This window comes from Panicum hallii, chromosome 4 (genome assembly GCF_002211085.1).
Source record: "Panicum hallii strain FIL2 chromosome 4, PHallii_v3.1, whole genome shotgun sequence".
Taxonomy (NCBI): domain Eukaryota; kingdom Viridiplantae; phylum Streptophyta; class Magnoliopsida; order Poales; family Poaceae; genus Panicum; species Panicum hallii.
This window is the reverse complement of record NC_038045.1, coordinates 5,948,932-5,976,586: the sequence shown is the minus strand read 5'-3', so window position 1 is coordinate 5,976,586 and position 27,655 is coordinate 5,948,932. Positions and strand designations below refer to the sequence as shown.

At 46.9% G+C, this 27,655-nt stretch overlaps 5 protein-coding genes across 6 annotated transcripts; 2 read left to right on the top strand and 3 right to left on the bottom strand.

Annotated features, from left to right (window-relative positions):
* Positions 1-656: 656 nt before the first annotated feature.
* Positions 657-3,677, bottom strand: LOC112889145 (probable calcium-binding protein CML21). Of its 2 annotated transcripts, none has more exons than XM_025955635.1 (5): positions 3,446-3,677; positions 2,692-2,967; positions 2,005-2,204; positions 1,488-1,662; positions 657-1,036 (listed from the first exon to the last, which is right to left on the bottom strand). In XM_025955635.1, exons 2-5 carry the CDS (start codon positions 2,885-2,887, stop codon positions 936-938), a joined length of 672 nt encoding a protein of 223 aa, XP_025811420.1. In that variant the 5' UTR covers positions 2,888-2,967; positions 3,446-3,677; the 3' UTR covers positions 657-935. The 2 variants fall into 2 exon arrangements, with proteins under 2 accessions (XP_025811420.1, XP_025811419.1); XM_025955634.1 differs by having other exon boundaries at positions 657-1,039; positions 3,446-3,672.
* A 1,001-nt stretch (positions 3,678-4,678) lies between these two features.
* LOC112889144 lies at positions 4,679-9,855 on the bottom strand. Its single transcript, XM_025955633.1, has 14 exons — positions 9,358-9,855; positions 8,720-8,801; positions 8,501-8,604; positions 8,104-8,230; positions 7,915-8,009; positions 7,542-7,665; positions 6,969-7,049; positions 6,467-6,565; positions 6,140-6,325; positions 5,948-6,035; positions 5,797-5,867; positions 5,657-5,725; positions 5,425-5,568; positions 4,679-5,262 (listed from the first exon to the last, which is right to left on the bottom strand). Exons 1-14 carry the CDS (start codon positions 9,396-9,398, stop codon positions 5,065-5,067), a joined length of 1,509 nt encoding a protein of 502 aa, XP_025811418.1. The 5' UTR covers positions 9,399-9,855; the 3' UTR covers positions 4,679-5,064.
* Positions 9,856-14,917: 5,062 nt separating this feature from the next.
* On the top strand, positions 14,918-19,947 carry LOC112891053. Its single transcript, XM_025957952.1, has 8 exons — positions 14,918-15,595; positions 16,535-16,699; positions 16,982-17,077; positions 17,175-17,273; positions 18,476-18,580; positions 18,675-18,815; positions 18,903-19,190; positions 19,343-19,947. Exons 1-8 carry the CDS (start codon positions 15,020-15,022, stop codon positions 19,631-19,633), a joined length of 1,761 nt encoding a protein of 586 aa, XP_025813737.1. The 5' UTR covers positions 14,918-15,019; the 3' UTR covers positions 19,634-19,947.
* A 649-nt stretch (positions 19,948-20,596) lies between these two features.
* Positions 20,597-21,995, top strand: LOC112889665 (photosystem I chlorophyll a/b-binding protein 3-1, chloroplastic). Its single transcript, XM_025956410.1, has 3 exons — positions 20,597-20,825; positions 20,919-20,980; positions 21,089-21,995. Exons 1-3 carry the CDS (start codon positions 20,697-20,699, stop codon positions 21,702-21,704), a joined length of 807 nt encoding a protein of 268 aa, XP_025812195.1. The 5' UTR covers positions 20,597-20,696; the 3' UTR covers positions 21,705-21,995.
* A 3,639-nt stretch (positions 21,996-25,634) lies between these two features.
* LOC112890970 (alpha carbonic anhydrase 7-like) lies at positions 25,635-26,661 on the bottom strand. The gene is made up of 3 exons (XM_025957857.1): positions 26,538-26,661; positions 25,937-26,376; positions 25,635-25,835 (listed from the first exon to the last, which is right to left on the bottom strand). The coding sequence occupies exons 1-3, from the start codon at positions 26,659-26,661 to the stop codon at positions 25,635-25,637; spliced, it is 765 nt and encodes a 254-aa protein (XP_025813642.1).
* Between the last annotated feature and the right edge of the window lie 994 nt (positions 26,662-27,655).

The window sequence follows — 27,655 nt, the reverse complement described above, 5'->3', positions numbered from 1 at the left end:
GACCATTTGTTGATTTGTATGACCACGTATTGTTGTGTTGTGGGGTCAGCAGCTTACAACACTAGCTTTGCTACTGGAGAAAATTCTGGTTTAAATTAATCCCCATTTGCACCCAACCAGTAATTGAGATTTTGCTGGAAGAGTAGGGTTTTTTAGAGGCCAGAATGGTTGTGACAGACTGACAGTGGTCTACCTATTCAGCCTGCACAATTTTTAGCTCCTGTTTGCAAGTGTTTGTAGATCTCAGGTAAAGCTGTTGGTCTCATATTCTCCTGAGACGGATGTGGTTGTTTTTTCGAAGAACCTCTTCGAAGAGGACAGAGAGCTCATTTCACTTAAAAGAAAACAATTGACCCGGCTTATGAGGAAACTGAGCCCGAAAAGTCCAGCTTCGAAGACGGATGTTGTAAACTCTGCCATGTTTGCCGTGCATTATGTGGTATTATGTTGTATGTCATGTATTTATTCATTTAATGGAACAATGTGATTCAGTTTGGGCCGTGTTCCAAAACTCAAATGGGGAAAAAATAATTCGAGAACTTTTTAGTGCAAGTTTGATTACATCCTCTGTTCTGTCAGTACAACCATACCTCGATTAAAAAGAAAAAAATATCATAGAGATGGACTCATTTCATCAGCACAAGTCCAGCCCACTCTATAGACAATCATTCCAGCAAAGAGAGACTGGCATATGAGGTTTTCATTTCCTGTCCCGTTAATACGTATATACTGTAACAAACGATGCAACAGATAGCAACTGTACCATGATACCAGTGTTCGGACATACAAGGCATTTTATTAAGAACATAAACATCAAGATGAACAAGCAACCAATGAACACCGACTACTCCTTTCCTCTGTCATTCATTTCCAGCCCCTTCAGGGTTGATCTGGTCCTAACAATTGAACAATAACCAGTCTTTTGCACTCAGTCCTCATTCATCGTCATCCTCATTTTCATCAATCCCTACCCAGCGAGTGAATGCAAACAGAAATTCCTTGAAGCTCACCATGCCGTTCTTGTCCCAATCCATTTCTTCTGGTGCCATTTAAAAAGGGTAAATCAGTAAATGTCAGGATTGGGAAACGACAATGAGTTTCACAACAGCAACCGAAATTATAAAACTGTATTTTTATAATAAGTGACAATTGCTGCAAACCATTTGGTAACAGGTATTATTAGAGGCTTTTAGGGGCACATATTCTGTATATACCATTTGAAAAGTACAACTTTAAATGACTAGAGTGTTGAACAAACATTAGGAAGTTTGTCATTTTCATGAGTAGATGCCTTTCTTTTGAAAGAAGCATTTTGGTTTAAAGACATTTTCCCCCCAATTCTACCCCTTTTCCCTCTCAGCAAAGACAGGCAGGTAGCAGAGACTGGTCCAAACCAGAAGAAAATGTGGTGGTTCACTTCACAAAAAGGCACTTCGACAAAGACTAGTAGGTCGTGGTGTGGAGCTACCAAGAAATGGAAAACTCACCAAATCTTTTCATGGCTATACGCCCAGATGAGCGCTCTCCAGTTGTAGTCTCATTTATTGCTTCGATCATCTCATCCTTGCTCACGTACCCATCTTTGTTCTTATCCAGGAAGACAAATGCATCAACCAAGGTCTCAAAAGTTGCCTCAAGATTTCCTAGTCCCATCTTTATTTTCTATGAAGTAGGTCAAGGGAACAGGAAAGCGCCTGACAGAAACAGCATAGGAGATCTAAAGTAGAACCTGAATGCAGGAGTTTTTACAGGTACATTGCGCTGAAAATTATATAATCCAGTTAGACTTGCATTATGAATGCAGGAGTTGCATCTTAAAGTGTGCCAGTAAGAGGCATATTTAATTCTATAAACGAACTACCGACTATCAACTTTGCTGGTGAAGTTAAGAAACTTTATATCAAACTAAAACCACATTTGCATGCCTCCGTAGCAACACTACACGATGTGACAATAAAGCTAAGGAAACATTCAGATTGTTACTATAAGAATTATGAAGGATACTGCTTCTGAGACAGCTGGTTCATTAAGAAGATAAACAAGGCACAGAAAGACAATGAACTCATTGAAATTCATGCCCATATCTTCATTTATATCACAAGCTTCAAAGAGATCACATATCTCTTCCTCTGTGAATGAGATTTCCAGCTTCTGAAAACAATGCTTCAGTTCTTCTTTATCTATTTCACCATTGGAATCTTCATCTGCAAATGAAAAGGCAATCCACTTCTTGACACATGAGTGAGAATATGAAAAACAGATAAAGCCCAAAATAATTAGCACCAGTCAATGAGTACTCGTCAGAGAACAACATTTTCTTCCACATGGCTCGTTTCAAGTACTGCTCGTCATACATGATTTCTTTTGAAGTACAAAGTTGAGACTGGATATCTCTAGCTCTCTATGACTCTACCTTCCAAGCTACAACCATTGTATTATATATTTAAATGCTTAGGAGCTATAAGTACAATGATTTAGATGAATAAATAGAAGACTTATATGTGAAACAGCATTTAATGGGTTACTCAAACTGTCAGGTCTGGCTCTGAATATTGAGAATACTGTTGATAAGATATGCTCCATCACCGCATCACAGGATTGCCCCCATTCAAATTTCACAAACTATATGCATGAAAGGACATTAGAGAGTGACTGGGGGGTTCAGAGCACAGGCAAAGGTGTAGGACTCACCAAATTGCTCGAAGATAGTCTTGCATTTCCTAAAACTCTCATCGATTTTGGGAAACTTCATGATAATACCATCGAAAGATTTCAGTGAAGTTCCATGCGACGCTCTCTGCTGCATGGCATCCACCATCTTAGCCTCCAGCTTTGAACCATGGAAATTCCGCTTGTTGGTGTCCTGCCGTCCAAGTACAGCCCCCATGCTAGCAGTTCAGATACTGACCCCCCAAAAAAATCAGTAAAAGAAGTCCCCAATCGGCTAACACGCGGAGCAGCTGAAATCTGAAAATGAATAGCAACCGAGTTAAGCATCATCGCTCAGGCATGGCAGCTGTTCCAGGTAGCACAATACTATGCAAGTAGTGGAAGCAATCAAGACACCGAACAAGAACAAGAGGCTGTCTGAAACTCTGAACTCCGAACAAACTGATCAAGTCAGAAGAACAGAATTTCACCATCGTAATCACACACACACACCGTATCCGTATGGGATCAGATATCAACAGCCGAAACAGTAGCCTATACATCCACAAGAAACAACAGACCACCATAAAAAAATGGAAACCAGGATTTAAATATCCTTGTCCCCTGTGCCCGATTCCACCTGAGGAAAGGGGGGAATCCTAGCCACTTCGTCCTCAGAGCACTAACTATATTCCATCAAAAACAAATCAAGAAGCAGAAAAAGCTGATACGCGCTAGCGCGGAATCAAACGGCGGCGAGAAGGTGGGGAAAGATTGCAAGAAGAGGAGCGCATGCCTGGACAACACCGCCCCCTCGCGGCGCCAAGAGAATCCGTGAAGAGCGGGATCGGCGAAGCGGTTCCTGCGCGGAATCCAGCGGGCTGGCGCTCGGAATCGAGGGGGAAAGGTGGGAGCTTTGGCCTCTGGGAGGAGGGAATTCGCAGGGGGCTTATTCGATTCCAGCCGGGCGGAGCTCAGCAGCAGCAGGAGAAAGAGAAATGGAGGAAGAGAGGAGGGGAGCTTTTGTGCTGGTCCGGTGCGGAGAGCAGCGTGCGGCGGGTGCTGGAGCCCCTGGCCCTGTTCCGCTCCACGCGGGACGGTGGCCCACCGGTGCTCACCGACAGGCAGGGTCCACCGGTTGCTCTGCTCCACTGACATTCTGGGCCCGCCGGTGCGAGGGCGGTGGGGGGAAGCGTCGCTGTGGCGACACGAGCGTCCGCTGTCGCTTGGGCGTTGGGACGACCCACGGGGCGATGACTTCACTTGCCGAGATAAACACGCTGCCGCCTGCTGCCGGCGTGGATGAAGCCGAGCGGCGGCTTCTGGAGACTCGAGCGGTCAAATCTTCACAGGTAGTGTGGCATGTAGTTCAAGTTCTACACAAAGTTTGTTATCCTAGGAGACGTCGAAACCCATCGAATTGTTCCCGAGAATGACGCCGTACTACGCTTTTGGCGTCCAGCGTGAAGGGAAGTTAGGGCCATGTCGCTCTCTCATCATGCATCGTCGAAGGCAAGGGGTGCACTTTGTACATGAGCATGGCCGAGAGGAACGACACTCGCAAACAAACAACGCCAGCGAACAGCGTACTATGCTGAGTTCAGTTTTGGGAGAGCATCACGGATGTTTCGAGTTAAAGAGGGGAAAAAAAAAGAACTTTCAAGTGAAACCTAAACATTCAAAGTTTGGAACCTATATTCTAGCTCAAAACCTGCCACTTCTGACAAAATACCGGTGGCGCACGGTGAACACGATCAGGTGATCATTATGGCTTCAAGTCGTCCATCGCTCAAAGTCTCAAACCACGATGATACCGGTGGCGCACGGAGAACAATAAGAGATGCGTACGACGAACAATAAGATTGTTGGTTCAAGCTTGCAAAAAAAGGGAAACGTCCGTTTATCTTCACGTCGCGATTTGCATGTTCAAAGGCAACTCGCGCAAATCAGAGAATAGTTAATGACAGAAAGCTTATGCGATGCATGAGCAGTTCTACGACCATTTCACGCCAGGTACAACAGTACATCATAGCAAATCAGAGAGAGTCGCCGAGCAGCGATGAAAGCAGAGAGAGATTCGATCGATACAACTCGACCTTCAAACCCTACACAAATCCTGAAAGCAATGCACTGATGCCCCTTCCCCAACCACAAGTCACAGAACAATCAGCCATGGAATTTACAGGATGAAATTGGAAAGAATAATAAGGAACGAATGTGGAAGATTGGCAGTTAACACACCCTGGGGCTGGGACAATCCATGACCTAACAGAAGATTCTAAGTAATGCTCAACCAATGTACACAGCATGATTGGCACTGAATGTCAGAAACTCCAAGTCGCGGTGCAGTCCTGTTGGTGAATCATCAGCGAGTTCCTAGCAGATTTTTCCGAGTTAATTGTGTATTCACAGTAGTCAAGACGACTTGGTTCTCTTGTGTCGAGCCTGGCCTTGCAGACACAGCCGGAGACGCTGGGATAAGTTCTCCCCCATCTCTTGCCTCTCTTTTTTTAGCCTCTTCCATAGGGACCGATTCTTCTTCTCTTTTGGGATTGTGAGAGGCTTCCTTCGTATCCGTCTCAGTGGCGTCGCTAAAGCCCTTAGAGTCATGCTCTACAGTTTGGGAGAAGATGGTGAGATTCAAGAAGTTCACTATGATTACTGGATCACATATCAAGTCAAAGGACACCACGAGTTTGAAAAATAGCCTATTAGTTTTAGGGAATAAACACAAAAGTTTCTTGCACTCAAATGGTACAAACTGAAGAAATGTACCTTATGCTTATGATTGGGTATCCCAGGCCGCTCGCCTGAAGATGATCCGTCACTAGCTGCGCCCAAGGAAGAACATCTTCCCCAGCTCTCTCTGTTTGAGCTGGTGTAAGAGCAGCACTCCTCAGTTTGTCTGTTTGCTTTATCCTAACATGTAAAGAAATTTCTTAACTTCAAGGAAATCATGAAGGTAATTATCTTTCTCGCAAATAAACGAGGCACGATCTGCTTTTACCTCTAAATGACACTCGGCTGTGTTGCTATCCATCTCAGTGAGGTTATGATTTTCATCCAAAAGGAAATCCTGCACTTAAGTGGAGATATCTAAGTTAAGATCTCAAGTACCAGAGGAAAAGCAACCAACAATTGACTTACCAAGTCATTATCATTTTTGACAGAGAGCTGATTTACCCTCTCTGTCAGCAACTCAACCACTGATTTTGTAGCTGAAACAATAAGAAGTCAGCAGGCAGGAAATGGCTACTTAGAAGTATTACGCACAACAATTAAGAAAGAAGAGCCACACCATTTGTGAAATTAGTTGTAGCAGCTGATGAACTGCCTGCATCAGTGCCGGCTGCCCGTAGACCATTGATGATCTCATACAATAAGCTCTGAAAATTCAAGTAGATGTATAGGTAATCTACCAGGAGAGCTTCGTACAACACAAGGCAGAAGATTTCACACAGAATTTCAAGGGAATGAAGAGAAAAAATACCTCATTTGTACCAGGACCACCCTTAAAAGCACCAAGGTTGTAATACTTGTCAAATTTATCAGAGCATGTTGAAGGAAATTGAGGTGGGCGAAGAACATTATAGAAGAATATTGAAACAGAGTCATAATAAAATTGAGGCCTTGGGGAATTGTGATCACCCTCAAATTTGATTAAATTTTTATCCCCCTGCAGAGAAATACAAAATGTCAACAAAATGGGCAGCAAGATAAGGCCCTTCAGCAGGAGTAATCACCACTGATGAGAATGTATTTATAAGATATATATGTACCGGTCAGCCTTCCTAAAGCAAGCTAGAGAGACACTTACCGCATATGCCTGGTGAATACGTTCTGTGTGATGTGGCTGGATAAACATATCATTCGATGCATGTCCGAATAATGCAGGAATAAATGTCTTCGGTGCAAACTGGTGAAGCCAAAATTAAACGTTTCCCAGAAAGAGAGGCCAATCAGATCTAAGGGTTTGACTGAAAGGTGAAATTGATTATGCAAGTAGATTGAAAAGAACTAAGAAAGATTGCAAGTACAACACGAAATTTTATGCTACAAACAATGTGTCTTTGTCTCATTCTTTTTGTATTACAGTCAAGTCAACCAGTTGAGATCTAATCAAGTCAGGTAGGCTAACCATAAACATTTTCTAACTATTTCTTAGCATTCATTCATGGGACATAGGTAGTCCACACTGTTGTCCTAATCAATGACCGTAGCTATAAAATGGTAACAAATTGTTCCAGTCCACTTTATATTTTTTTAGAAAAAAAACCACCAGGCTCTTCAGCGATTGAAATACTATTTTACAAACGAACCTGGACAACATTAAGATCCATTATGTCAAATTTAGCTCTTCTTTGAATGACGCGTCGCATGTACTGAACAGCCATCTTAACCTGGACAACATGATTTGATTATAGCAACAGATAGTGAGCAGTTGAACATAAGACGAAGCAGGAAAGACCATGCTATGAATATTTATGAATTAACAGCAGCATTTTTCCTATTTCGTGAATCATTTCTAATCTACAACTAGCAAACATTATGCCATGGAACACCAATAGCAGTAAACAGAAATCAGATAGCAAATTCATAGTGCCAGGATTAGAAAAATTGCTGCATGGGACATCAACACTAGGATCATGCACCCTAGTGGTCTACACTGCAAAGAACTTACAGAGCTGCAGGACATCCAGTATAATTTTCAGAGCTGCAGGACATCCAGTATAATTTTCTTGTTACAAAAACAAGCCTACTATGTACATTTGTTATACTAAAAGACATGTATGTGCCTATGATTATATCATAAGAAACACATAAATTGCAGCAATAAAATGCAACTTTAATGAAAACAGAGAACCAAAACATTCTGCACAAGATAATCATACCGTGAACTTAGGAACTCGTATTTTGTAAACTTCTACAAGCTCCATCATTAAGTCATATAAGTTGGAGAAAGCACTGTCCAAAACCATGCCGGCAATTGAGGGGTCTTCTGCTCCATACAGCAGGCTGCATCAAATATATGGACACATATCGTGATGAATTACCAAAACAGAACTATATCAGAAAAGCGAAATATTAAAGATACTTTGTGAATTAAATGCAAGTATCAAGATGAAAGGCCAAGAGGGAAACAATTTAATGGTCAGTAAAAAGTCTTTAAGATGCACAATTTGTAAGAAAGATATTCTTCTATATTCCAACATGATGTTGAGAAATTCTACACAAAGTAGAGAAAAAACCATTGTAGCTAAATACCTTGTAACAGCACCCATTGAGCGCCCCCAGAGGCCTATACAAGAAACTTGCTTATTATTACGTAGAAAGGACACTGCACATTTGAGATCCTGCTTCTGGGAGTACCGGAGTAGTAATGTTTTTCAGAACACAGCAATTAAAATATAATATGAATGTTGCTACAACTATATAAGTAGAATGACTATGCACCTCATGCCAACCTAGGCTGACATACTCTCCACTTGATAGCCCTGATCCCGCAAAGTCAAGCGCAAAAAGGGTGATGTTTGATGGAAGAAGTATTACAGCGGCTTCATTTGCATCGGCTCTGCATCCGCTGCATCAAATTAATGAAGAAACTTGTTAAATGAGCCAAATTGGCTATTGATGAGGGTAAACAGCAAAAATGGAAATAACATTTATCTTGATAGCTCATAGGTTATAGCTAGCACATAAACCCAAAACTGTGACTGGGCTTTAAGAGTTAACTAGTGTTGACAAGTAAAAGCTTCAAAATCCATTTGATCAGAATGATTAAGATGTCTGATCAGCAGAGCAGTTTTTATGAATAAATGAATTAATAGCAGGAGTCAAGAAATGTAAGTACCTATTTCCATGACAATAGATAACACATGGAAGGGCAGTGTCTTCTGGTATGACAGCAGGAACATAGTGGCTGCATTTTAAGGTCTGACCTCTTTCATTAGTAAGCTGCAACATACAAGTACAAGAATAAGGCTAGCATGCAATGATATCGATAGTCAGCACCAAGTCTTCACAAATGAATGACACTAAAAAAACCTCAATAATTGTGTCCCTTACTTGCCTCCAAATCTAGCCTTTTGTACTTCCTTCCGGCAAGAGTAAACTCTGGCTCCCATAAATACTGATCTGGGTTGTACTCTGCACTGTAAATGCATTGCCAGTTAACACCACACACCAGGAAACAGAGAACAAAATAATTTGATAGATAACAAAAAACCTGAAAGCTTTCAACCTCCATTATCTATTTTGTCTTGCATCTTAAAGAAAAGACACAAAGTTGCTTTAGAAAGGTACAGTTGGTATGAATGCACATGTTAACTAGATGCAAAAGCCATTTTCGGTTACAGGCCAGACCAGTTTGGTTCTGCCACTGAAGCACATGTGATTATGATGAGCTAATTGCTCAACTAACACCCGGTACAGAATTCTCAATAGCAAGGAAGAAGAACAGACTGTTTGCTCCAATCCTAATGTAACATCAGTGGTTGCAATTAACTCAACGCGGATTTCAAGTACTTCAAGAACAGAATTCCATAAGCGCTGGCGCGCTGCGTAGATACAGTTAGAAAATCCATCCAGTTGCATCTAGAAACCGTCGCTGACTACATGGCGTAACGGCTGCCAAAAGTCCAACTAACCTGCAGTTGCATCTTAGAACAGACCAAATTCCGGCCACGCAAGAGGGGGTAGAGTGATTACCGAGGCGGCCGGATGACAAAGTTTACGAACTGCTCGATCATCGCTTCCCAACAACGGCGAAGCGGCGGCGGCGGCGGCAGGCGCCTCCGGGGCGCATGTACCACGGGCGGCCTCCCACCCAGCGACGGCCTCACCAACTCTTCCTCCCCCAAATTCCTCCTTCCGCGCAAACCCGCCTAAACTCGCCAAACCAACCCGACCCAACTCCCGCCGCCAGCTATTCGCCCGAATTCCGACCCGTCAGCCTCAGATCCGCGCGGCACCCCGCGGCCCCCCCGGCGTCCCGGAGCTCGGAATGCCCGCCGCGCGCCGCTGGGTCCGGCGAGCGGGGAACGTGGCGGGTGCTCGCGGAAGACTCCACGGGTGCGGCGGCGGCGGCGGGGCGAGGTGGGGGGAACGGAGGCGGAGGAGCGAGGCGGCTGGGACGGGACGGGACGGCACTACGGAGTAGCAGGCGCAGTGTGGCGTGGGAAATGTGAACGTTAACGAGTTAGTAGGCGGGGGGCGGTGGAGCCTAGCGGAGGAGGAGGAGGAGGACGAGGAATAATTAAATGCGGGGGTTTAAAATGCATTTGTTTTTTCTCTCTCTTGTGGCATTCCTTGGTTAATTGCTTTTGTAGTTTAGCCCCTGAAGTTTTGCTGGCCATCCCGCCGCACATGCGCGCGTGGCGTGGGTGTCATCCCGGGCAGGGCATGGGCGCGCCGCAAACGAAGAGACGAGGAGGATCTTGCTCATGTCGTGTTTAGGGCCTTAGGCTAATAGCGACGTTTCGTGTAATAGGTGGATCCTAATGAGCGTTTCGTTTTACTAGGTTGCTAGAGATGAACATTTGTTGGACAAGAAGGTTACGGCGAGGATGAACATTTGCTAATAGCGACGTTGTCGATATGTAAAGGATAGAAGGGGCAGCGATCTCACTAGCACACGATGCATGCTACAGCAAATGGTTAGTCCTTGAGACGTTGTTTGGTGGGAAATTTGTTTATCCAAAATCTCAATTTTTATGAAACTTTGATGGCGGGGTCAGGACTTGGGAGGTACGGTGGGCGTCGATGACTAGAAGGTCACAATTATCGGGAGGTAGAGCTGGCCACCGTGCACAAGGAGGAGAAACCTTGAGAAGGAGGAAGCAAATTAGGATTAAAAAGCAGGTTCATTAGTTAGTTATCCTGTACTCCATCCGTTCCAAATTATTAGTCGTTTTGATTTTTTGATCCATAACTTTTACTATGTATCTGGATATATATTATATCTAGGTGCATAGCAAATTCTATTTATCTAGAAAATCTAAAATGACTAATAATTAAGTACGGATGGAGTATCTAAGTAAATATATATCGTATAGAATGAGCTCAAGCTTAACTGCAAGTATCACATTAAAGCCGCAAATCGTGGTGTCCCAAGATCCTAATCACAGGTTCCCTTAATAAATAAGTGTAAGCTAGATACAAAGGTCAATCGCTACGGAATTATCGCTTCTCATGCCTTCACATATCGCGAACCCACGTAGGGCTCAACGAGGGCACACGTGCACCATGCGGATATTGTTTTAAGTGGACTTGGACCATCTCGTAAAACTGAGGAGGCATACAAGAGAACACACATCCGATAGCACTAGCCAAAAGGTAGAGATCAAGTTTGGAGATACATCGTTGACGCAAAGTGCACTCCATTGTCCCTTAGCGCAAAGTGCTACAGGCATATTTGGTTCGCTGCCTTAGTTATCACAGTTTGCCATGTTTAAGGTTAGGCAGGTTTGACCGAATTAGACGTGTGTTTGGTTTGTATCCATATTTGTGGCAAGATTTTTCTTCTACTATGTAGGTTCCACTCGTCAATGACTTGTAAAAGTATGGCAAAATTTTCTTAGGCATACCAAGGTGTGGCACAGAATTTCAACGTCTAACGTTAGCTAGGTGTGGTAGAAAATATATAGCAATTTTTAGCACTTTGGGCATACAACCAAACATGCCCATACATGTGTCGCCATCCTGCCGAGGGAGGTGCGTGGAAATCCCCGGAATTCCGAGGACCCAAACGATGAGTTCCAGCTCCAGCGGCGCCGGGAGCAAGCAGGTCCAATCGAACTGCGTCTTCAGCAAACTTCGAGGTCGAGGCTGCAACAACAAAATGCTACGGGGACGCAGCCGTACTAAAGTCCCGGAACCGAACTCGCCGGGCGGATACGTCACCCCCCTCCGGGCCCCACCTCGAAAGCGAGAATGATTCGGCACCTTCCCCCCCACCCCCCCCGGGTGCTGGCGGCGGCATTGCTCGCCCGCCAGTCCACTTCATCGGGCAGGCAGGAGGGCCATCCGCAACCGTACTACCCACCGCGACGGCGACTCGGCGAGCCCGCGACGGCGCGCCGCGGTACCACGGCGAGTCGAGCTCGAAGCCGTGCGCCGTCCCGTCCGGCCGTCCTGTCGTGGTCGCGGTGCAGGTGCGAACTTGTTGCGAGCGTGGATTGACGTCCGGCGACCGGTCCCTAGGTGCGCCTGTACTCTCTACAGTGCACACTTACCTCGGTCGCCGGCACGTCCGACTCGCGTCTGGCATACAGGCATAGAGTAATGCCACTGCTGATACGCCTGTGCTACATAAACAAAGGCCGCTTAGGTGCGTGCAACCGCCAAGTGGTTCACCGACCGCGAGCTGTCGTACCGCTCTACCGACCGTTCTGACGCGAACCTGGGGACGAGATGGACCCTCTCGGTTCCGCCCTGTGATCACGTCGCGGCTCACGACAGGGACATGCTTTTGTAGAGTGACTTCAGCTCGCACGGGCTAGAGCAGCACGGCAGACTGAGAGTTCCACGATGCTTGAATGGTTGCTCTCGACGGGGGGGAATAAAACGGAACCGAAAAGAGTCCATCTCTAGGCTGGCTAATTGGCTAGGAGTAGGAAAACATGGTCACGGACGACTGTCACGGCCTCACGGGTTAAGCGGCTCGTCTAGCGTTCTGGGCCAAAATGCACGGCTTGGTTAATGAAAGTTGGGCTGACAGCATCGAAAAGCAAGGCCCGGCCGGGTCCAGGAGTAGCCCATACTGCCATTCTCGCTTCTTGGGGTGGCCTCCTCCTGTTGCTCACAAAAAAAAAGTTATATCCTCCTCCTCACTCCATAAGAGTAAAAAATAGTATTCCCTTAAAAAACAAGGGTAAAAATAGTAAACGAACTGTAAAACAAAAACGAAATTTCAGTGTAAACACAACTTTCTCATAATCTCAAGCGATATTCAAAATTGCCATTTCGTGTACAATAAAATCTCTCCATGTCCCTCTCTCTCTCTCTCTCTCACCTCTTAGAGCCGCTTATATTTTCATTAAAAAATAAATAAATCCTCCACTGCCATAAGCACTTCCTCTGGTCCGAATGTCAGTATCTTTAATCCTTTTGCGGCCCTCAATAAAATCTTCGTTAGTGCTTGGTGCCCGCTACGAAGAGAATCAGGAGACGAGGAGGTGAGGACACCGACGATGATGCATGCACGATGCTAGCAACGTGTTTGGTTTCGGAGAGTTAAACTTTAGATCTGTTATAATCTTATTATTTAACGGTATTAAATAAAGTATAATTATGAAACTAATTGGAGAATTTCTAGGCTAATTCGCGAGACGAATCTAATAAGATATATTAATCCATAACTAACGGACGGTTGCTGTAGAATCACTGTAGCAAATCTTAAATTAATTAGGTTCATTAAATTTGTCTCGCGAATTAGCATCCATTTATAAAAAAAAATTAGAAAAAATTTATTTAACACTTGTAAATGATAAGATTTTCTTTAATATGTAAAATTTTAGCCCGGAACAACCCTAAGTTTGGACAGAGAAAAATTGTCAACGAGCGTGCTGATACAGAACAAGCAGATTTTCGCCATTTTTGAAACCAGTCCTAAAATCATTCGATCACGTGCGATCCACTAGAGCACCTTTCCGAACAGTCTATGCAGGGCCTACTACTACTGCTCGGTGGCGCGACCAAGGGCCCGTTCGTTTCCTGCTGTCTAAACTTTAGACCCATCACATCAAAGAGAATCTTGCTATTTAGAAGTATTAAATAAAATCTGTTTATAAAACTTTTTGCACAGCTAGGTGCTAATTCGCGAGACAAATTTAATGAGCCTAATTAATCTATAATTTGCCACAGTGATGCTACAGTAATTATTCGCTAATCATGGACTAATATAACTTATTAGATTCGTCTCGCGAATTAGCACTAGGGTTCTACAATTAGTTTTGTAATTAGACTTTATTTAATACTTCTAAATGATAAGATTCTCTTTGATGTGACCCTCTAAAGTTTAGATACCCGGAAACGAACGCACCCCAAGAGCCGATGCTGGCCTTCGTGCGACCTGCGAGGTTGCGAGCGAATCCTTCAGTTCCCAACGACCCAATCATTGAGCCGAGCACTGCACAGTGCAGTCGGCCACCAGAGGGAGTTCAAATTTTCCCGCTCGTTTTTTCCCCCAGCAGCTGCCCGCGGACTGCAGCCTGTGACACGCCCATCCATGGTTCTTTTTGTTTCAGCTTATTGCTGATTTTAAAAGCTCGATTTTAGAAAATTTAAAAGTCGGATAACTTTTAGAATCGAGAATTGAGATTCCATAAGGTTTGATTTTAGAAAATCTAAAAGTCGGATGACTCTTAGAATCAAGAATTGAGAATCCATAATCAGCTGGGAGTCTCGATTCTCGATTCTGAAAGTGATCCGACTTTTGAATTTTCTAAAATCGAGCCTTCAAAATCGACCATAAGCTGAAACAAACAGAGTCCAGATCGCGCGGCGCGAAGCAGGTGAACCTGCCTCCGCGTCGAAGCACCGGAGCCGCGGCGAGTACGGACGCCGGCGGAGCGCACGAAGCGAGCGCGCCTCCGCTCCAACGGAAGCACGGAGAGGGAGATGCTGGCGGATTGGCCGATGGCGCGCGCGCGGCGGCGGGAGGAAACCAGAGGAGGGCAGCTCGCGGGGCGTGGTCACGCTGCCGGTGCAGCGGCATCCAACCACCGGGGATCCCGGGCGCCATGTGGCCCCGCGCTACGGCCGCCTCCGGAGACTCAAGATGCCCGAGCTGTACGATCCATAACCAGACACGGGCAGGCAAAAATTTGACGCCCCGTTTCACGATTCGACCGCCACGACTCTCGCGTGACCTTGGCACCAGGTCGCGAACTTTGCAAGCAGCCTGCTGTCTCGGTGGAAACGCTGGCACACCATGGCCATTCGGGTGGGCCAACCGTTGCCCCCTCCGTCCACGCAGCACGGGCCACTGGAGGAGCAGTACGATTCAATGCGTGCAACGCCTGCTTCGCCGAGCCTCGTAAATTCCCCTCAAAACCCGGCGCAAGTTTAAAATTCGAATTCGCTCGCATCGCCCACTCTGACTCCACGCCGCGCACCGGCTCCGCCGTCCGCCTCCTCCCCTCGGCTGCCACTGACAGGTGGGTCTGGGAAGAGTCCACGCCGCCGCGAGGCCCGCATGCGTCACGCGGGATTTGGAAATTTTCCTTCGGTGCACCCCAAGCTGTTGCCATCGCCATTTCCGTCTCTTATCTCACACACCTTCCCCACGAGGAGGGGGGAGCTGTCGAGCTGGGGAGGATTTGGAAAGCCAGCGGCCGCTCGGAACCCTAGCTCCGGCCGCCGGCGGGCGATGGCGGCGGCGTTCCGGTCGGGGACGAGGCGCAGGGACGCCTTCGCGGCCCTGGAGGACGCCGGCTCCGCCACGCGCGGGCGGCCAGCCGCGGGAGGCGGCGGCGGGGGAAGCAGCGTCCGGCGGTCGAGGAGCCTGAGCCGGTTCCCGCCGCCGTCGCCGTCGCCCGAGGACGCGGCGACGCCGTCCTCCAGGTTCGTCAACAAGGTCAGGGGCGGGGGCCGCGGCGGGCTGCCCCCGGAGATCAGCCTCGACGACCTCGCCGACGAGTTCTTCCGGGCCAGGGCGGAGTCCGAGGACGACGACGAGGAGGACGTGGCGGTCGCGCGCGGCCGGTCGAGGTATCCGGCGCCCGCCGAGAAGGGGGCCGGCGGCGGCAGGCGGAGCTCCACCGCGCGGTACGCCAGGGAGACGGAGTCGTCGCGGCAGCGCGAGCGCTCCGTGTCGCGGCCGCCGGCCGAGCGGCGAGGCGTAGCGGCCAATGCGGTGAACGGCGGCCCCGCAGCGAGGAGGCAGCGCTATGCGTCGGTGGACCGGCGTGCTTCCATGGATCGGCATCGGTGGTGCGATTCGGATGTAAGTATCAGTAGAATACTGCAAGTTTTTCCGGTCTATGTTGATTTTTCAAAAAAAGTTGTTGATTTTTCATAATGGCATTTAATTTAGGCCTTAGGGGTGGATTCAGTTTTATGTTAAACTACTGAAGTTGCTTGGGGATAATTGAATCCAGTTTTTGTGGGTGCCTGGGTGTTGCTTTTCTCTGTTAGGAAAAAAGAAGTACACACATCTTGTACCTGGCAAAATAGGCAAAACTTTCCATGTCCATTTTAGGACAACTGTGAAGACAGCAAGGCACACTTATTCACACCAAAATTTCTACCTGCTGTGCTGTGTAACTGAAGTTCCAATGCCTTTTACTGTTTCTCCCTCAAAGCTCTGGTCATGATCATTAATGTTTACAGATAATGTTATGTTGTTGATATCCTGAAATCAGATTGGAAGGGTAGTGAAATTGGGTAACTGGTGCATTTCAGACTTGATACCAAATTACCAATACAGTATCTGATAATGTGCTAACATATACACAGCACTGTGTTTAGTTGTCTATTGTTGCTTCAGTTGTTTGGTTGATTATACTCTCTGTTTGATTGTTAGCCTCACTAGCTGATTTTGTCTGGCATTCTAGTATGAAATTATTCCCTTAAGTTCAAAAGTCAAAACTACGTGGTTGTGATGCAGTTATGCTTACCAGTGTGTCAATTATACATCCAGTGTCTCACACTATTTATTTCTGATATCAAATATGTTTGGTTACTTAACTCAAGCTTTTTATGCTTTGCTCCGATCCAGCACTACGCCATTCCTGTTCAATTGCCCAATGTTTGTTCCTTTCGAAAACCCAAAAATACTTATATTTTAAGCTTGTTCCATTTCCGTGTTTGATGGAAATATGTATCTCAGTTCTTATATGTACAATTTTATTATTTAATCTGGGTTTATGTTTTTTGGGTGCAGAATGATATGGAAGTTTCTCACCAGTATGTTTCTAGGGGGATACATACCAAAAGTAGTAGTGGCAATAGCCTGCAGAATTCATTCAGTAAGTCATCTAAAGCAAATCATGCTTTGAAGAGGTCTACAAGTCAAAAGGATTTCTTTCATTCACGAGATAGCAGCTCGGTGAGTACTTTTTGGCTTCTTTATATTCTTTGGACTGAATTTGGATAAGATATCAAATAACTTCCCCTTTATCAAAAAGTTGGGCTATAGTATCCTAGTACCAGCTTGTACAATTAACTCTAATGTTCTATTCATAGATGCGTGATAGAATTAAATCTGTCCTTGCCTGTTTGCTCGTGCATACTAAATTTGGCTGTATGGTGGGTGTTGTAGCCTCAACTCGAACTGTTGTTCTGTATGATTGAAATTTCTTAATGTGCATTATTATCATGACTTCTGCAGAGCCATTCTTCACTTACTGATGATGAGTCTAGGAGTTCTCATTCTTTCTATATCAGGAATCAGAAGGCAGCCTGTGCAGTTTATGGTCTTGACAAGGTGATTTCACAATCTTCATTCATTTTTTTTATCGAAATTAGATTACGCAAATAGCAAGAGTTTATTGGTTATTGCTTTATATATTGTAATTGGATAGGAGCACCAAATTGGTGATGAGGCTGGAAATGTATTGTATGATGTTATGCGGAAAGAAGTTAGGCAAGCTGTTGAAGAAATCAGGACTCAGCTTGAAAAGGTATTTTTTACATAGCGAGGCCCTTAATCATCTATTCGCCTTTGGTTATCTCCCCTTGGCTTAGATGATTTCTCTAGCTTCTCATGTGTACAAAGCTTTGATCGATGTGATAACATGATGAGTATGGCAATTGAAGAATGCTGTGTTTCAACCAGCAAATGCAAGGGACTTTTCAATGTGAGAAATATTTCACTGGACGGGTAGAGGTCTTCAATCTTCATTGACCACTTACCCTATTCTAGAAAGCTTACTTGGATAGTATGCTGCAGATTAAGTCTTTAGTATTGGGGCACTAATGCCTCAAGTTGATTTATATGTACAGAGATAGGAATTCACATGCTGAGACATACTGGGAGCAGAGTTCTAAGCTAATGATCCCAGTTCCTATCTGGAGAGTAGACACCCTAGAAGAGTTTGCACTTTACTTCTGTTTCTTGTTTTATGCTGATATGTCGAAACTAGCACTGATATATGTTTCTGTATGGTATGATTGTGAACAAAATGTTACATGCCTTCATATGGTATGCTGATTGTGAACTCAATGGATTCCTTGCCATCAGATTGTTCCTATTTTTATGAAGAAGTATGATCTTAATTTCTGAAGTACGTATCCTAAAACTGTAATTTCACATCATCACTGAAGGATGTGCAGAATACTGCTGCTTCATCAAAACAACATTGTTTTTTAGGTATGTAACTGTCAGGTTGAGTAGAACAGTAATAATTGTTGGCATGGTGATCCTGCAGAAGCATCTCTTTGAGAGAAAAAATCTCTTTGGCATGGTGTGCTCTAGAGCTAGATATCTAGAATCTATGTTGTTCAATTGACATCATGTCTTCTATTGAGAGCTTATATCAGTGCATCGGCTGCTTTTTAGGGGAAGAAAATGATTATATTTGGTCATTCCTTGCTATGCGTACCATAATAACTTGTTGGCATGGTGATCCTGCAGAAGCATCTCTTTGAGAAAAAAAAATCTCTTTGGCATGGTGTGCTCTAGAGCTAGATATCTAGAATCTATATTGTTCAATTGACATCATGTCTTCTATTAAGAGCTTATATCAGCGCATCGGCTGCTTGTTAGGGGAAGAAAATGATTATATTTGGTCATTCCTTGCTATGCGTACCAGTGTTCGCTAGAATTGTAAAGCTATGATCCAACAAATCTGATTGCCTTCTCTTTTATTTGCGCATTCTCCAGACCGTGACAAAATCTGAACCTTCAGAAAAGGTTTTAAGCAGTGATACACAACCAACACAAGTTATTACTGAGCTCCGAAGGAGCTATACTAATAAATTGGAAGAGGTATGTTTCTATGGAAACAGAATGTTTTTAATCTTTGTATTAATTCTAAATCTTTATTCAATATGTATTTTTGCTTTTTCTGTGCATCTTTCAGTCAGAAAAGCGGAAGCAGGAATTGTTAGCTCAATTGGCTGCAGAAGAACAACATGGTCATGAGCTCACAAAAATAGTTAGAGAACTGCTACCTACTCCTAAGAAGACTGCAAATCCACAAAGGCAGCCGCGGCACCGAAGAGTAAGCTTACATGGTTGCCTTTTCAATTGTTTCCAGTTATATTATTGTGCACGTGCAAATAAGAAACTTCATGTAAATTTCTTCCAGAGGAGCAATGATAGATCAAAGATGTCAAAACGACTTACTGAAGAGGCCGAGCAATACTTTGAAGATTTCCTGTCAAACGTTGAAGACACTGACTTTTCATCTTTTGATGGAGAAAAAAGTGACACTAGTTCAACCAGGAAAGATGCGTTACATCATGCTATGACAGAAACTCCAGTGGCTATACCGACAGTTGCTTCACATGCTGAGGCAGATGGCGTTGTCCTTCCTTGGCTGCAATGGGAAACTACGAATGATCTTCAAACTTCTCCATGCAAAACCAAGCCTCAGGTAACGATGACACCATTTTTCTGTAGAAGTGGTAATCTTTTTCGTATTCTTAAAATGTAAAATATTAAACACTACTCTTAAATGCCAAGGATGTTAATGCTATCACCGTGTTACCTTTTTCTCGGATTGCCTGTTGAATCGATCATTTTCAGGGAGAAAGTATGGCGTGCAGCACCAGCAATCAGACTGTGAGCAGCCGCGGGAGCTGGAGCCCTGGAGATTACGCCACTTCAACTACCTCAAATGATAAACTACTGACCAGGTTTGAGGAGGTCGGGATTCGTCAAAGCAGCTGCCCTCATGTCGCTGGAACCTCGTCATTTCACATCGACGACTATCTTCACCTGCGGCAGAGTGAGGACCTCCTCTTTGAGAAGTGGAGGCAGAAGCAAAGAATCGAGTCTGGCGGCCTGTTCCTGTGCAGTAGACCGACAATACTGTAGATTATGGCCAATTATTTCTCGGCCTGGTCCCTGGCAGGATGAGCGCAGTGTGCCCGATTAGGTAGCTGGTGATGGGTTAGAGTTAGGCCAATAAATGTGTAGATTTACATTTGGTTGCTTGCTATGTTAGTTCACATACCCTCAGTTTTTGTGAATTGGCAGCGTTTTAACCAGAACGGCTAGTGTTACATCTGGACTCTGTAAATTTCGTCGTTGCTCCATCGCTACAAAGTTGAAGTGCTACCACTATTGCTCTATCCTTACAAAAAAGCACTGCCTCTCTGAATCATTTCTGATCCAGATCGGAGAACCTATCTGTATTGTCTTCATGTACGGCTTTGTGTCATTTTCAATCCTGTCAAGCCTGAATCTAGTATCTCTGATCATTGATAAGCGACGTTTTCGCATAGCAGAATTCAGAACAGTAAGCAACTCCAATCAAGCCCCATAGAAGAGAACCAATCCAGAACGGGTAAGCAACATACCATAAGTTATGATCACTTACAAACAGCGCCCTGCCGTCCAGGCTCTCCTGCTCCATCCACCGGTCTCCTCACCAACCGGCACACCCTGAACTTGACCGTGCCCGGCAGGCGGCAACATGACGTCCCAGTAGCTTCATGGGCTGAACTGTTCTGGGCTTCGTTTCGGCCCATGGTTCCATCCGGAACACGCACCCACTGCTGCTGCCTTGTACGGCTCCAAATTATCCCGAAAAAATGGGCCAGGAGGGATGTGCCAAAAAAAAATCTCGGCCAAGTCTTGGCCAGGAGAAATTGTTTCCGCGACGGCCTTCCTGCGGCCACACACAGAAACAGCCGCGCCCTTATCCCATCGTACCCGCCACACGGCGCGCCGCCAGTGGCCCCGCGGATGCGGCCTCATCTCCCGCGGCCGCCACCGCGCGCGGTTTAGATTTCCCTGGGGCCCCCCTCTCGCCGCGCCGTCACATATTTTTCCGCGCCTCTTCTTCTGCGCCCCTCTCTCCTCCCGAGCCGCACGCAGACACCACCGCAGAGCGCGCACCCCGTGTCGGCAGCTGAGCAGAAGCAGCGAGCGATCCATGGCGGCCCAGGCTCTCCTCTCCGGGCGGCAGCTGCTCGGCCGCCCCGTGCAGTCGGCCGTCTCCCGGTCGTCGTCGGCCAGGAAGGCGCCCTTCGTCGTCAGGGCCAGCTCCAGCCCGCCGGCCAAGGTCCCTAGCTCCGATCCTCGATCTCATCGTCGTCTCTACGGCGAGCTACTGATCCGTGAATGGATAATGAACTGAATCTTGTTTCTCTTGCAGCAAGGCGCCGACAGGCAGCTGTGGTTCGCGTCCAAGCAGTCCCTCTCCTACCTCGATGGCACGTACGTGTACCGGCATGATCGAGCTAGCTCTTGAATTAATATCGATGATGACTGATGCATTCTGAATCTCTGATCCGATCTGAAACTGGATGCTGCGTGCCGCCGCAGGCTGCCCGGCGACTACGGCTTCGACCCGCTGGGCCTGTCCGACCCGGAGGGCACCGGCGGCTTCATCGAGCCCAAGTGGCTGGCCTACGGCGAGGTGATCAACGGCCGCTTCGCCATGCTGGGCGCGGCGGGCGCCATCGCCCCGGAGATCTTCGGCAAGCTGGGCATCATCCCGGCGGAGACCGCGCTGCCGTGGTTCAAGACGGGGGTCATCCCTCCCGCGGGCACCTACAACTACTGGGCCGACTCCTACACGCTCTTCGTCTTCAACATGGCGCTCATGGGCTTCGCCGAGCACCGCCGCCTCCAGGACTGGTACAACCCGGGCTCCATGGGCAAGCAGTACTTCCTCGGCCTCGAGAAGTTCCTCGCCGGCTCCGGCGACCCCTCCTACCCCGGGGGCCCGCTCTTCAACCCGCTCGGCTTCGGCAAGACCGAGAAGGAGATGAAGGAGCTCAAGCTCAAGGAGATCAAGAACGGCAGGCTCGCCATGCTCGCCATCCTCGGCTACTTCATCCAGGGGCTCGTCACCGGTGTCGGACCCTACCAGAACCTGCTCGACCACCTCGCCGACCCCGTCAACAACAACGTGCTCACCAGCCTCAAGTTCCACTAGACCGTGCGGTGCATCACGGGTGTGCCGCCGCCTGTTGTTGTAGTGGGAGGCGAGAGGTGATCGATCGATGTGTGTTCATATGCTGGCTGGCTGGCTGATGGAAGAGGGGTTTGAGGTGTTGCATCGTGCATGATCTATCATCCGTGGCCGGCCTGCTCGCTGCTTGTAACAAATTAGTAATTCATCCTGTTAATTGAGACCAGAAACTGTATTGCGCATGATGGTAAATCAAATGTACAATTCCGATCGACTCTAGTGTTAATGTTGTATATATGGTGAGCCACGACGTCATATATATTTAATCTCTTATCATCAGTTGATGGAATCATGGTTGTCTAATCAACCCTCTCGAACAAAAGATGGGTGTCGTGATTCAAGAAGAGCTTCTGTTGAGACGACTTCTGAAGATGTTCGAACAAAATAATGAAAGGAATCAGATCCGGTCAAAATATGTATATAGCTTCTGAGGAATGTAATGATTTTAACAAGTGGTTTAGATTTTGGAAAGATACGTCCACTCGTTTTAGTGCCCTCCTTCAAGATTCTTGCAAAATTCACACACAAGGGGGGGAAAAATCAAGGATATTCATTCTCCCTTATTATTCTCCGATATTTTCCGACACCCAAATCGCAACAGCGACCATAGCACCACCAACGCGTGTCACCAGGAGCGTGGTGACTTAGGAGGAAGGGATGTGTGCAGCTATCCATCTGCTTACACATTCTGATCTTTATCCAACTTTGGATTGGATTAAAAGCAATGTTTCAAACGGCCCACCTGGTGCCTAGGCGTTCTTTAGGCAGTTCCACACAATAGTACTTTTTCTACACAACTGGAGTATTGTCTTGCTAAATAGAAGAAATACAATATATTAACACAAAATATGGTATTATCATGCATCCATGAGCTCCGTGACCATAATTCATATTTGTCCATTTAATTTATCCATTTCCATACATAAATCAAGCCCTAATCACTTTAAATAGATAAATGCCAAGAGGAAAACGGCAAGGTACTTAGTGAGGCAGAGGTAGTGTTGTTTTGCCTAGCGACTAGGCGCGGCCTTTCGAAATAGAAATTTAGAAGACAGAGCACGTCAAAACAAAAAATTAAATTTAAGAATTTGTAAAGACTAATTGAGCTTTGAGTAACAGAAAATTTATATGACTAGTGGATTTTACATGATCAATTTTAGCATAGATTTGAATTCGCAGAACCTAGTTGAAAAACAAGGAAATACTAATATATGATTCATGATTGGTTTAAGTAATGTTGGTGGAATCAAGTTTAAAGTTTATTGTGTAGTGATTTTGAAATTTTACGAAAGAAGTAAGGTTTATGTTAGTGCACCCCTCTTGTAGAGACGCGTGAAATAAAGGAAGTTTTTCAAGAATAAGGGTGAAAAACTAAAGATGTTGAGAATGAAGCTGGTCGTAGCGGCAGTGGACACATGATAAAGGACATGAAGTGGATCAACACTTAGCGATAGAGTTAGTAGTGACCAACCACCACTGTTTCACTATATTCTATTTCACTATATTTGTTAGACTATGTTTCCACGAATAGGTTGATTTAAAGAGAAGCAAATTTAACAAAGAATGTTAAGTGGTAATAGAAATGAATTATTTAGCTATGACCTTCGTGCTCACGCTATTACTTGGTTTAGCAACTTCTATGGCCGGGGACAAGCCTCCTCTACTGTACTAGCTAGAGAGAGACTCGCACTAATGATATATAGGCCCCATTGCGATTGGGCCCTAGTGTCAGTGAGAGTGGGTCACTATTCAGTACTATAGGGAAACCGTTTTCAATAGTATGTAAGTACACATGGGGAGGTGATGCCCTAACTCATGTTGTTTATCAGAACCTAGCTGACCTCACAGACCATACAAAATTGTTTCTAGGTCGTGATCAAATTCCCACGTGGGAGGGGGACTCGTTTGATTCCAAGCTTGGCCTACCATCTTCCCCCTAAAAGAGGAGCCTTGTTGTTCAATGGCAGGACATGATGCACAAGGCGCACTAAATGATTAGGTCTTCATCGCATCGGAGGTGATTGGTCGCTATGCAATAAGCACTTGCGAGAATACGAAACAGAGGTACGCAAAGCACATGGAGCTCTACAAGAAAAACATGGAGGCGGCTAATCGACTGCTTAAGGAGACCCGCAACTCCATCGCCAGCTTTTGATGACAACACGCTTAAGAAGAATCGACCGCTAAGGTTACGCCAGAGGCCGCAAGGGCAGACGTGGCGTGGCCTTCATCCGAGGATGGTGGCGGCAAGCTAGGCCTTGCCAGGACCTGCCCTGAAGTTTCACTAGCAACCGAGGTACCCGCAGTGATGAGCTCTAGGAAAGAAATGTGTAAATAACTTACTCCCAGATGATGATGATAAGCTGTGCCAGATATGTCATATATCTTTTTCTCATTTTAAATTGTAATATAAGCCTATTTATTCATGATCAGATTATGGGCCTGTTTGGATCTACCAGCTAATTGGTAGGTAGCTAATTTTAGCTAGGATGGATCCAAATGGGACCAGCTAATGCACATCTAAACTTCTTCTAACTAGCTAAATAGCAACTATCCAATTAGCTGGTTCAACCCAACTAATTCTGGCTAATCAGCCAATGAACCAGCTGCATGAATCGAAACGAGGCCTATATTATCTAGCTTATATACGCTAGATTATGAAATAAGCATATATTGAACAACTAATGCGATTATAATAATTTGAATGTTAGATTATATAATCTGTAGGATAATCTATGGTGTTTGTTGTTCACGATATATAGGTTAGATTATACTAGACAAATCTGCTTGTGTGTTGCTACGGATAAAGATCGTATAGGTATCGGATACGTATAGTTGCCCGTGCATTAATTTGTAGAGATTTACGTGATCAAGTCGTGGATGGAGGGCTGGTCCGACTCGCATATGGGATGGATCAAGGGCCACATATCGATGATAGAAGCTGGACCAAACCAAAAATTAAATTGGAAACGTTACATGCTTTAAAAATAGATAAAAATAATAACAAACGAACCCTTTCTCACTAGTGCAAGAAATTGTCCTCCAAATTATATTCGTAGTCCATTTCCATTGCAAATGTCTTCTTTTAGTTCAGTGAAATTGTACTACTGCAATGAATTGATCGGGGGAACACGATTTAGAGCATCTCCAAAAGTCTTTCTAAATTTCACTCTCTAAATTATCATTTGGAGAGCCTTCCGCATAAAAATCATTTTCTATATATTTTCCCTCTCCAACAGTTTTTCTATCTTGTGTACGCTCTAGAAAGTTATTTTCGTTATCTATATTTGGCTACCGAGAAATGCAGAATGAAGGATGGCTGCATTTGGATAACCAGTTAGAGAAGTTGTTGAAGGGTATTTTTCCATTAAAATCTCTATTTCTAACAATAAAGAAAGATACAGAGACACTCTCGTTGAAGTTGCTCTTAGATCCGTGCCGTCCATCCCACAAACACTATCTGACATGCATGAACTGCTTGGCGGCGCGACCGTGTCCTCGCTAGTCCCCCGGCGCCCCTCGGCCGTGCCCCGGCGAGGTGTAGTAGAAGGAGACGCCCCTGCCGTTCGCCTCCTGGATCGGCCGCGCGTTCCTTCTGGCGCCCTACGCGCACAATGCAAGCAAAAAGGCACGAGGTTAATTTTCTTGTCACCGTCCTGCAACTCCATGCAACAACCGAGGGCGGTGGACGGGATGCACTGCCGGCCGGCGACCGGCCGCGACCCATGGCCGCCGGCGACAAGGTGAACGATCGGTGCTTACGTCGTGGACGGCGTTCCGCAGCAGCCTGACCTGCCGCCGCGTCACGCGCCGTATCTGCAGGAAAGCACGGTGGCGCCACGTCACGGATCGCCGGTGGCAATTTATTAGACCTCCTTTTCGCCGGCTGCCCCTCTACTGGTACAAGCTCAAGGATCTTCTTACCTGGCGGGCGACCACCCAGGTGACGCCCTCCGTGCAGGGCGGCGTGGTGAAGGAGCCCGCGTACCTGTAGTACACGGTGCTCCGGCTCACCGGCCGCCGCGGATCCACCGTGTCGTCAATGAGCTCCTCGTGGTCCTTCCTCCTTGCGATCCTCCTGATGTACCGCTCCAGCTGCAGCATACACACACGCGCACGCACGGTTGTTGAAGCTCAAAGCATCCATCAGATCTGCACGTGGTTCGATAGACGATGGTATCTATGAGCTGACTGACCCTGTGGATGGTCCTGTCGCGGCGGCTCCGGCTGATGGTGTAGAGCTGCGCGACGACGGCGTACTTGTTGCTGTTGGCGTCGCTCTGGTGCAGCATGTGCAGCTCGAGGGCGTAGCGGCGGCCGTTGATGGCGTGCTCGCTCGGCGCGTGCCAGTGCATCTGCCGTAGCCGGTACGCCACGCCGTCGATCACCACGCCGCCCGGGTTGCTGTTGAACCTCACCATGATGTCGTGACCGCGGTTGACGATGGACGCGGCGGCGGGGCGGTAGGAGCGGCCGAGGCGCCCGGGGCGGTCGGCGAGCCCCGCGACGGCGTCGGAGAGCCCGATGGGGGACTGCAGCCGGCCCGCGGAGCACGCCGCCCAGTCCCGCCGCACCGCGCCCCACCGCTCCGGCCCGTTCCCGGCGTCGCGCCGGTAGCTGAACTCCAGCTCGTCATCTTCAGCCAACCATCATCCCCGCACCGGCAGCAAAAGTTCCACGACAAGGATCAGAACGCGTGGCGCAACGGCGCGCCGTCATGCACCCAACCGGTCAGAACATTTCCAAAGCGCCACTCACGGTGCCGTGGGCGTGCGCGTGTGAACCCGAAACGCCTACCGATCTCCTGCTGCGCCGCGCCGAAGGGGACGAGCAGCGGCAGCGAGAGGGAGACGGCGAGGACGGCGACGGCCGCCGCCGCCGCCCTCCTCTTGCTGCTGCTGCTCCGAGGCGCCGCGTACATGGCGTCGGCCGCCCACCTCGTGCCTTGTCGCGCGTGCCTGCTTGTCGAACAGGGCGTGGATCGATTGACGAGAGAGTGTGCGTGCGCCGGGCGGGGCGGGTGTGAAGTAGCCGGGCGCCAGCGCGGGCGGCGGGGCCGGGGAGAAAGCGCGTGACCGCCGCCGGCCGGCAAAGCCGGGCGTCACGCGGCGCGCGCGCGCGCAAAGGATCCAGGTGATTCGTGTGCGGTGGTGCAGGGGAGTGGCAATCTTATTTTGCAACGGGCAAAACTTTTAAATTTTGTATAACACAAAGAAAAAGGGATATTTTTAAAGAAGCACGCACGGCGCCGCACGCCTGATGACGAGGAAACGAACAAATCCTTGATTCTTTTTAAATCGGCTGAAAATAACAAACAATTCCCGAAAGAAAACCACGTATTGGGCCTCTTCCAGATTGGCCCAACCGCTCAGTACACTGTCGAGCCCAACCCAACAGGAGGCTTCCCAGGCCCAGGAGAAGACCCGTTTGTCTCCGAGGTTCCACCTGTCGGCCGCACTGCCTGACCACGCCGCACCGTCCTCGAAGCGCCGCCGAGGGCGGAGGTTGCGAGTCGCGATCCGATGGCCGGGCAGGCGTCACTCCGGCGAGGCGCTGCACATGGGGAATCTTCGAATCGAGGAGGTGTCGCCGGCGAGATGCCGTCGGTACGGACCAATCATGCCCTCTAGAATTTCACCCATGTCGAGCTATTCTATCTAGCAGTAGTTTTTTCCGCTTCTAATTTGAGTTTTATTCTGAGCCTCTTATTAAACTGATCAACAAAAACAAACCAGCCCCCCAGCTCCAACTTCAAATAACGAAGATTTACTTCCTCTTGTCATGAATGATTACCAGTTATTTTCATCCTGTTGAAGAGACAGTACCAGTTATCAACACAAACACTGCAGATAGTCAGTTCTGCTTCATATCTGAATTCAGTACTTCAGTAGCATTTGAACCTAACTATTTGCAGG

Coding starts and splice junctions, on each gene's coding strand:
- LOC112889145 (XM_025955634.1), bottom strand. CDS start 2,887: ATGGGGGCTGTACTTGGACGGCAGGACACCAACAAGCGGAATTTCCAT. Junction 2,205..2,691: donor GACTATCTTCGAGCAATTTG/GTGAGTCCTACA, acceptor TTTCATTTGCAG/ATGAAGATTCCAATGGTGAA. Junction 1,663..2,004: donor AACCAGCTGTCTCAGAAGCA/GTATCCTTCATA, acceptor CCTACTTCATAG/AAAATAAAGATGGGACTAGG.
- LOC112889144 (XM_025955633.1), bottom strand. CDS start 9,398: ATGATCGAGCAGTTCGTAAACTTTGTCATCCGGCCGCCTCG. Junction 6,326..6,466: donor GTATTCACCAGGCATATGCG/GTAAGTGTCTCT, acceptor ATTTCTCTGCAG/GGGGATAAAAATTTAATCAA. Junction 5,263..5,424: donor TACCCAATCATAAGCATAAG/GTACATTTCTTC, acceptor CCCAAACTGTAG/AGCATGACTCTAAGGGCTTT.
- LOC112891053 (XM_025957952.1), top strand. CDS start 15,020: ATGGCGGCGGCGTTCCGGTCGGGGACGAGGCGCAGGGACGCCTTCGCG. Junction 15,596..16,534: donor ATCGGTGGTGCGATTCGGAT/GTAAGTATCAGT, acceptor TTTTGGGTGCAG/AATGATATGGAAGTTTCTCA. Junction 17,078..17,174: donor CAGTTTATGGTCTTGACAAG/GTGATTTCACAA, acceptor GTAATTGGATAG/GAGCACCAAATTGGTGATGA.
- LOC112889665 (XM_025956410.1), top strand. CDS start 20,697: ATGGCGGCCCAGGCTCTCCTCTCCGGGCGGCAGCTGCTCGGCCGCCCC. Junction 20,826..20,918: donor GCTCCAGCCCGCCGGCCAAG/GTCCCTAGCTCC, acceptor TTTCTCTTGCAG/CAAGGCGCCGACAGGCAGCT. Junction 20,981..21,088: donor CTCTCCTACCTCGATGGCAC/GTACGTGTACCG, acceptor GTGCCGCCGCAG/GCTGCCCGGCGACTACGGCT.
- LOC112890970 (XM_025957857.1), bottom strand. CDS start 26,661: ATGTACGCGGCGCCTCGGAGCAGCAGCAGCAAGAGGAGGGCGGCGGCG. Junction 26,377..26,537: donor CGCGGCGCAGCAGGAGATCG/GTAGGCGTTTCG, acceptor GGTTGGCTGAAG/ATGACGAGCTGGAGTTCAGC. Junction 25,836..25,936: donor GCGACAGGACCATCCACAGG/GTCAGTCAGCTC, acceptor TGTATGCTGCAG/CTGGAGCGGTACATCAGGAG.